General features: G+C 34.0%; 4 protein-coding genes across 4 annotated transcripts in view; 3 read left to right on the top strand and 1 right to left on the bottom strand.

Moving 5' to 3' along the window:
- Nucleotides 1-1,915, top strand: part of NAEGRDRAFT_57465 (uncharacterized protein) — a gene marked incomplete at its 3' end in the record, with an annotated part of 5,582 nt that extends 3,667 nt beyond the window's left edge. The window contains exon 3 of the mRNA XM_002679515.1: nt 202-1,915. Coding sequence (XP_002679561.1) covers nt 202-1,915 — 1,714 coding nt within the window. The remainder of the gene's footprint in view (nt 1-201) is intronic.
- Nucleotides 1,916-2,553: 638 nt separating this feature from the next.
- NAEGRDRAFT_65173 (uncharacterized protein) lies at nt 2,554-4,774 on the top strand (the record flags this gene model as incomplete). Its single annotated transcript, XM_002679514.1, has 2 exons — nt 2,554-4,390; nt 4,476-4,774. 2 exons carry the CDS (start codon nt 2,554-2,556, stop codon nt 4,772-4,774), a joined length of 2,136 nt encoding a protein of 711 aa, XP_002679560.1.
- A 130-nt stretch (nt 4,775-4,904) lies between these two features.
- NAEGRDRAFT_65172 (uncharacterized protein) lies at nt 4,905-6,648 on the bottom strand (the record flags this gene model as incomplete). The annotated part of the gene is made up of 4 exons (XM_002679391.1): nt 4,905-5,066; nt 5,109-5,567; nt 5,616-5,974; nt 6,024-6,648. The coding sequence occupies 4 exons, from the start codon at nt 6,646-6,648 to the stop codon at nt 4,905-4,907; spliced, it is 1,605 nt and encodes a 534-aa protein (XP_002679437.1).
- Nucleotides 6,649-7,267: 619 nt separating this feature from the next.
- On the top strand, nt 7,268-8,998 carry NAEGRDRAFT_47531 (uncharacterized protein; the record flags this gene model as incomplete). Its single annotated transcript, XM_002679513.1, has 1 exon — nt 7,268-8,998. One exon carries the CDS (start codon nt 7,268-7,270, stop codon nt 8,996-8,998), a length of 1,731 nt encoding a protein of 576 aa, XP_002679559.1.
- Nucleotides 8,999-9,291: the final 293 nt, after the last annotated feature.

Below are 9,291 nucleotides of genomic sequence, written 5' to 3'. Positions count from 1 at the left end.
CAACAAGATTTAATTAAATCCATAAAGCAGGCTTCAAATAAAACCAAAAAACACCTATTAACTCGCAAAGATTATACGAACGTTTTTTTTTTCAGCTTTAATCAAAACAAAAAAATCTGCAAAAAAGTCAAGCAAATTTTTGACTTCAAGATTTATTTAAATCCAAAAAACTCAGATTAAAAGCAGATTAAAAAGTTGCAGGGATGATTATTATCATTCGGAGGACGAGGATAGTGGTGATGATGAGCGAGAGGAGGAAGAAGATATTTATTCATCAATTCATGTGAAATTTTTCACATGCGCTAATGAGCCAGTTGTCTTGCATCAGAATGTGAAATTAACAAGGGGAGTTGGTCATTATTATTTGGCAAGGGAATTGAACGATTCCTCATTGGAAAAATTGGTTGAAATTTCGCAGAAAAGAATATTTGATAGCTCTTTTGACAATTTATTGTTTACAATTAGGGGAAATTTTCAAATGGAGGTATTCTTTAGAATAATGTTAGGAATTGCAGGCGTTAAGAAGATAGATCGTTATTTGGATTGCATTCTGAGTTCTTATGAGTATGCTAAAAATCCACCACCCCCTCCTCTTCCACCACCTCCACCTCCACCCCCTCCAGTCAATCAACAACCAGGTAAAAAGAAGAAAAAGAATAATAATCAAAATCAGCAACAGCAGCTTCGTGCACCTGTTAGTTATTTTGGAAATGAGAAATTTCGTGAGGAAAGGGATGGTGTGGATTATCGTTGGTGTCCATTAACGCATCAAATTGATTCCTTAATTGATTTAATGAAATTTGGAGATGATTCTCAACACACTGAAAATATGGCCAAATATGTAATGGATTTAACTTATAGATCGGTGGCCTCTTTCTCTGTTTCCTCTGAAATTGCAACCAAATTCTGTTTACCACATATTGCAAATCAATTCATTTCAGGAAAATGTTATGATAATGATGGAGAACAAACCTATATAGTAACCTTGAGAAAGTCAAATGGTGGAACGTTTAAACTTGTACATTTTAGACCTGAAAAAGATAGTGATTCAACAAACCCCTACGAATTCTTCAAGATTCATATTTTAGATCCAGCAGAAAATATATTTGAGAAAGAATGCTTTGGCTCTGATGATTGTCTTGTGCAAAATGCAGTGCAAAAACACATCTCAGGACTTGAGGAACTAAGTTTTGAGTCATTGTGTAATTCTGTAATGTGTATTGTATTTCTTAGAGGATACCTCATTAATATTAGAAAGGATGAAAATCCTTGTGAATCTGTGATGAATCAATCTGTTTGGGAAAATATTGAAATACCAACAAGAAGAAGAAAGACTCTATCTGCTTCAATTGAACCAGCACAAATAGGGGATGTTGAAGATCTTGATCCTCTTACAATATTTTGGGTAGATGAGGAACCGACAACTCATCATCAGTATGGAGATGTAGCCGAAACAAGAAATCCAAAAATCAAAGATCAAGTGTATGGTTTTGTTTTAGATCTCATTGCAGAATATAGATCAATCCAGAGAGACTCAATATTTTCGCAGAAATATCGTGCTCTGCAAGATTCTATGAGATTTTATTCAGATGGAATTGGTGATGTCTACGATTTTGAATATAAGGAAAAGAATTTATACTATGTGAAAGGAAAGTACGATTTCCACTATTGTGCTATCGTTTGTGGGTTTGAGGACATTGTTATTTGTGGAAAGGCTGCTGGTGAAATATTCTATTGGACTCCTTTTTGTTATTTTAGATCTGGCAAGAAAGAGGATAAAGAGAAGTGTACAGACGATGAGGAGAAGCGTACAGATCATGATGTCTCGCATCTTGAACCACTAAAAGAACTCAAAGAGGTTACTTTTGACAAGGTGTTGGATAATATTGAGGAATTTTTTTCTCAATTCATGTAAAACCAACATTCTACAGGATTTCCTGAGAGAGGGAATGATTTGAAGCAAAACGTAACATCATTCCAAAGGAAACGAGCTTAAAATCATGTCCAGCAAGACCATTATTCCGATTTTGATAAGAAAGATGTTGTTTTGTTAATAACAAAATAAGTGTGATTTTACTAACAAAAAGGTTGTAGATTTTAGGACTACATGAGCTTGCTCAGAGGGACGCTTGTCTTTCTAGATAGTATTCATTAATTAATGAATACTACCACTACTAATAACAACTCAAACTCCTAATACTGAGGGGCTAAAGCAAAACGAAGTGCATAGTGTTAAGTTGAAAAAACAAACAGCTTCACGATGATTTGATTCTACTACGTTTAAAAACGTTCTCGCTTTCTCGGAAATCCACAAGATTGATTTAAAGCAAAGTTATGAATTTTACAAACAGCAAACTTGGATACTAACAAGCTGGATTGCTTGTCTCGGCGAGATGGTTTCGGTTGGTAGGGTATTGTAGTGGTATACTCAACAAGCAAACCAAATGCTGGAAAGGAGGTTGCATTGGAACTAACTTTTTTGTTCTGGTCAAAATTTCTTGTAAACTCAAAAAAATATTTAAATAAAAAACAGATAAAAAAATAAAACAACTCATGCCAGCAAGAAAAAGGAAAAACAGCAAGAGGAAAGACTGTAAACACCAACCAGTGCCAAAACAACGAAAAACAACCACCGACAAGAAAACAGAAGAGAACAATCAAGCTGAGGATATAAACGAACATGTCCACCAAGTAATTTACGATGGACAAGAAGCCTTCCAAGTCGTTAGAACTCAAACCAAATCCAAAGTTGCACCAAGTAGTTTGGAATCAGTTGATAATCTTCCTTCTCTCCAAAAAGAATTCAACGTTTCCAAGTATATTGGAAAGACAATCTATTATATTGATATGGGTTCAAGTTTTATTAAGGCATGTAATTGTACTGTACCGAAAGAAGGAACCGACCTTCTCTGCAGATTCTTGAGGTTTGATGGAGACAAAAAAGATTTTCTTCCAAGTAGATCTTGGATAAGGGTCAACCAAACTGGTTCTCCTGAAGTAAAAACTGGCTCTCCTGAAGAGGTCTCAACATCCCCATCATCATGGGAAGAAATTGAGAATATCAAAAAGGTGTTCATGGTCTCAGAGTTATTAGAAATTGAGTTCAAGGGTGGCAGAAGAGAAAGGGTTGCTGATTTAATTTCATTAATTACTACAAACATTTTCAAAAATTTGACCACTAAAAAAACACGCAACAAGTCATATTTCCATGGTGTGAGCGCATTGTTTTTCACATGTCCAACTGGTACATCAGATTATGTAAAGTTGATTTATAGAAATGCGATTCTTGATGCCTTTACAAGACTTTCATCAAACACGCTCAATCTTAATGACGTCTACATTACGGAAGAGAGTTCTTGTTTGCAGCATTTTGTCCATGCCAGTTTACTCGTCAGTAATAGTGGTGTTATGATTGCTGATTTAGGACATCTGACTCTTGATGTTATCATGCTTGAGATGAAAGAGAAGGAACCGATTGTAACATTCAAGAATGGAAATGCAAGTGGCATTTCATTGATTCATGACGTTTTTACCAAGCATGGTATTGATCCATGTGAAGCTATGGCTGAACTATTTGATGATCCAGAGAGTGAAGAACTTCCACCTCATTATCAAGATTTGGAAGATGAAATTCAACAAGCACTCGAGAAGATTACCAAACCATTGGCCATGATGATGTTTCACAATGGTGTTAAACTCTTATATTTCTGTGGAGCCATTACCAAGCTAGTGTATTTTAGAAAAAGTTTGGAAAAAATGGTTTCAGTTGAAAGATTAGAACAAGTTAAAAAAGAATTGAGCCCCTACCTAAAAGATGAATATTTGAATAAGAATGTTGAATCATGTGAAATTATTGAAGAAAGCTCTGGTGGTAGTGCTCTTCTAAGAGGTATTGAATCAATCATTACATCATCTCTAAAATCCAGAGATGATAACAACCCATCCAATGCGTCAATTCCTTTGATTCTCAAAGAAGAACCTTCAGTTGTTGGAACCAACAGCACCAATGAAACAGAGGACCAATTTGTCCCAGCTATGATACAAGAGAGCGAAATAGAGCAGGATGGGAAAACTTCAACAATTAAGGAGCTTGTGTTGAATGGTACACTGTTTGACATGTATGTTAAACAAGATACTGAATTATTCCTATTAAGATTTAGCCCACTGATTGATATTAACAAAGTTAAAACCATCACTCAGGAAAATTGTGAAAGGATTGGACTCCTAGAATTCCTTAGATTTACCAGATTGAAGATTTACTTTGATAGAAGTATTGATCCTATCAAACATTGTTTCTATTTAAGATTACAATTAGAAAAAGATTACCTTGCCAGTCACATCTATTATAAGAAAAAGAGAAACTTCTTTAAGGTGGCCGTCAAAATTGAACGTAAAGGCAGACTTGAAAGAGTACGGAGTTGGTTATAAAACTGTATGTGTGGTTTCAATTGCCACTCAAAAACCAATTCGCAAAGACAAGATGGATGAAGAGTTGGGGACTGGACCTAGAGATGAAATTGAAGAATATAACGATCATGACGAAGAGGAGGAAATTGAATGTTTAAATGATGAAGATTTGAATTCCTTGAAGAAACACTTGTCAAAATGTGTAAATTGTGGAGGTGCAACTTCACTCGCCAGCAAACATAATACCTCCTACACAACAATCGATGATTACAACAAGTATTTGGGAAAAGATATTGGACTTGGTTTGATTTGCAATTCGTGCTATCAAAAGTATTACAACAAAAAGCGTGATAAACAATCTGATTGATCAGCAGAGGTGTACAAGACTTGAAATTCTATTCCATTTAACAATCAAATAAATATTATACATGATACTATTGAGAGTTTTACAACTTTATTGATCTGATTGTTTAACAATAACTCTCTCAATTCTTGATCTAATTTCTAGGAACATAATCAATGAGAATAGTGTCCTGTGGAGAGAGTGTCACTCTTGTCTTTAATACAAGCTTATAATTTGGATCAGACAATTTGAATGAATACTTTCTTGTGAGATAGGCAAGAGCAATAACTGATTCAACTTCACTAAAATATCTTCCCTACAAGGTATTATTAGATTTCAATTAGTTGTAAAAACTTACAATACAAACTCTTCCACCAATTCCAAATACAGAATAAACAAATGGATTAGTTTGTGGATTATGCAATGCACCAAAAACACCCATTCTTCTTTCATCTTCATCTTTCAAAAATCTGAGAGGATTAAATGTTTCGGCATCCTTCCAATATTCCTCATTTCTCAATGTATTTGCCCATGAATAGAGAACTAGTGAACCTTTTGGCAGTAAAACATTGTTAAATTCTGATGAATTGGAAGTGAGCTCTCTTGGAACACCCAATGCCACTGGATATAATCTCAAAGTTTCACGGAATAGAGCTCTGAGATAATCCAATTTACCAGATGCAAAATCATCATAATCGAAATGTTCCCTTCCATTATTTTGCTTGACAAATCCATCAATGAATTCATGAACTTGTTGTTGAACTGTTTCATTAGTTGCCAACACAAAAGTTGCAAATCCAAGAGTTCTTGCAGTTGTCTCAAATATTTTGTAAAATACTTGTAAAATTAATTATAAAACACGAACCTCATGGCCGGCAACTAAAAGAACAAACGAGTTAGAGATTAGTTCATCATTGGTGAGAGAGCCATTTTCATCTTTCTGTTTAGTTTTTCTTTCTCTTAATAAGATTGACAAGACGTCTGACTTTTGGTCATCTGAAGTTGATTCATTTTCTTCATGAATTTCTCTTTTTTGAATAATCTTTCCAATAGCTTGTTTGAAACATGTGGCTGCATCTCTAACCTTCCCAAACAATCCAATATTAATGTGGTTTCTAATAACTTTTGGACAAGTTCTATAAGTATTAATTGAATTAATATAGAGAGCTGATTTCTTTTCCAAACTATTTTCATCCTTATTATTGAAAGTATCAAAATTGTAACCTTTTACAATTCGAATTTATCATATAAAAAATAATCAATAAAAACTTACCAAATCCAGCAATTCCAATAACATTCATTGTTAATTTTGCAAAATCACCCATAATATCATTTCCATTTCTATTACTTTCTATAAATGGAATCATATCGTTTCGAACAGTTTCAGAAGTAACATGTGCAACCATTCTCAAACTTTCTGGAGTAAAACTTGGATCCATTAATTGTCTCTGATGTAACCAAGTATGATATTCATCTTCTACAAAAATATTAGTTCCAGAAAATAGTTCAACTTGAGCTGATTTTAACATGTTTGGTTTTTTAAATTTCTTCTTGGTTGCAATTTCCTTTCCCATTTTTGGATTATCAATAATTATCATTGGAGCATTTAAGAATCCAAAGACCATTTTGTAATGATCTGTTTTGAATTTCTTCTGGCTGTTTAATAAAGTATCCAATGAAAAAACATCACCCATGTCAGTAATCCAATTTTCATCTCGTAAAAATTGTGGAATAAATTTGACAAGTGGCGGAGGAACAAATTGACAATGACCAGGAATATGTGAAACCATTTTACAATGTTTTCTATAAACTACATATCTGTGCAGTAGAAATAGAAAAGCAACAGAAAGAATAAACAATAAACTATACGAAAGTATGGTGAAAGCAGTGAGTAACATTTTTTTTTCTTTCGAACAGTCCAAACTATTGACATGTTATTAGTGGATACAGTGGAATTTCGTTGGATTGTGAAATTCACTGGATGCGACAATGGAGAAATTGATTTATTCCGTTTAGAAATTTCCAAGTTGACCTGAACTCTGTTGAAAATTCTATTTTACTACAGCAAGTGAATTGATTATTAAAATAATTATTGTTACAATTTGAAACCAGAATTGACTCAGTGCCGTAGTCTAGACTGCCCAATAGTAGAAATGGCGCTGTTGGGTACCGTTAACAATAATTTTAAATATATATATAATTAATTTAAAAAAAACCACAGATACCCATGTTGCAACAAAACAAGTGTAAATAGTTCCTGCAAATGTACAACAGTGAACATTTCCATTCTTTGGTAGAAACAAGAAAAAATGTCCCGACAAGATAACGTTGTGATTACTTTGATAGATTTTCATCATCAAATAACAACATCATCATCGAATCCATCATTATTGGAATATTCTAATCGTGATGGTGATGGTGATCATGATGAATTATGGCTGCGGAGGTTGTTGAAAAAACACTTGATGGAAACATCACAAGAAAGAACCAAGTTTCTCAACGTTAAATATGATTAACATGAGGCTCATGGAATATTATCCATCGGTTTGTTCTGACTTTCCTATTGAAGCTTCAATGATGAAAATATTAGGCTCCGATGAAGAATTCATGTTAAAGGCTGGCATGTATTGTTGTGAATTGATTGACTTGGCTAGCGATGATCTTCGTGAGAAGCTTGCTTTAAAAGCTGTACAACACAATGGAATGGCAATGGAATATTTCAATGATGATGAAATTGTAGAGTATGGATTGTTGTTAGAAGCTGTTAAACAAAATGGGTATGCTCTGAGTTGTGTTTCAGATCATGGTTTGGTCACTTATGATGTTTGTAAGGAAGCTATTAAGAACGATGGATCAGCTTATCAATTTGTGGATTCATGTGGACATGCTTGTACAGAGCTATTTGAAATTGCATGTATTGATGATCCTTATTTGGAAAATGATGAATATTATATCAGTCAAAGTGTGGGAAAGTACGTGGCTTTGAATTCAGGAGTTTTTGCGACTGGTCAGCATTACCAAACGAATATGGATTTTCTTAAACGATTAACAAAAGAGCATCCAGATCTAAATATCTTTGAACTGGACCTAGATGCCAGTGACGAACTGCAAAGAATATCTGTAAAATATAGTCAGAATCCATTGGATGACTGGCAGTTCCGACAACCATTTTATGTGAACACAAAAGATTTCTGCCGTATGGTGAGACATTGTGGGGAAATGTTGTTTTATGCAGAGAATCAAACCAGAGAAATGGTTTTACTTGCCCTAAAGAATAATGGAGAGGCTATTCAATTTGTGAACAATGAATTCCTCCGAGACAACGAAATCATTTTGGAAGCTATCAAAACCTTTCCATATGCAATTCAATATTCGTGTGATGAACTATATCAGGATAGAGATTTCATTTTGGAATGTGTAAATGAAAATGGAGAAGTTTTGAGTTATATTTGGGAAGATTATGGAGATGATCGTGAAATTGTATTGAATGCAGTAAGAAATTGTGGGCTATCTTTGGAATATGCCTCAGAAGAGCTTCAGGCAGATAAGGAAATTGTTTTGGCAGCCGTTTCCAATGATGGAAGTGCTATTGTGTATGCTGATCCTGATTTACAAAATGACTGGGAAGTTCTATCCATGACAACATCCACTCACACCAATGCAATAGAATATATTATGGAAAGAGAGGATGACATTAAGAAGGCCACACTTTTATCACGAGAAAATGTTCCATTAATTTTAGAGAAAATGAAAGATTTTGGTAATGTTGACAGAAACATGCTATTGAATGCACTCAAAAAAAACTCAGCACTTTTCCAGCAGATTCCAGAGGAGTTGAAAAGTGATAGAGAGTTTATTTTGGAGACTGTTAAAGGTAATGGATTTGTACTCCAGCATGTATCTGATACATTCAAGGATGATCTAGAAATTGTTACAGAGGCTGTGAAGGATAATTCTTATAGCATTGAGTATGCCTCAAATAGATTGAAACAAAATTGGAGACTCAGAAAACTTGTAAAAGAACTAGATGAGAGGGAATACAAAGATTGGTTTAATTATTGGGGTACAAGAAGTGAAGTATATGATATTCCAAAACCAAAACGATACAGAGAGGAAACTAAGGAGTTTGATGAAGTATTTGATTCTGATAGCGAATATGCTGAATATTATTCGAGTGAATCAGAAGACGAAGAGGAATCACAATCAAAAAAGAGAAAGATGGACGAGTTGCTCAATAATGTAGATTAAATATTTTAATTTACCATTTAGAAATATCTACTTTACAATGCACTCTACAGTAATCGACTAGTGTTCTCCAAATGTGTTTAGAACTATCAGGAACTGGAAAACCTTCCATTTCTGCATTGGTCATGGCTTTTTTCAAGTATTCTAGAATTCCATCAATTGACTTTTTCACTACCAACTTGTTTGAAGTTACAAAATCAAAGTTTCCAACAATCCCACCAATATTGAACATTCTTACATCTACAATTCTTGTTCTATTTGAATCTATTTTGGAATATATTCTGCCTCCTACCACA

This window comes from Naegleria gruberi, assembly GCF_000004985.1.
Source record: "Naegleria gruberi genomic scaffold NAEGRscaffold_13, whole genome shotgun sequence".
NCBI classification, from domain to species: domain Eukaryota; phylum Heterolobosea; class Eutetramitea; order Acrasida; family Naegleriidae; genus Naegleria; species Naegleria gruberi.
This window is presented reverse-complemented; position numbering and strand designations above follow the sequence as displayed.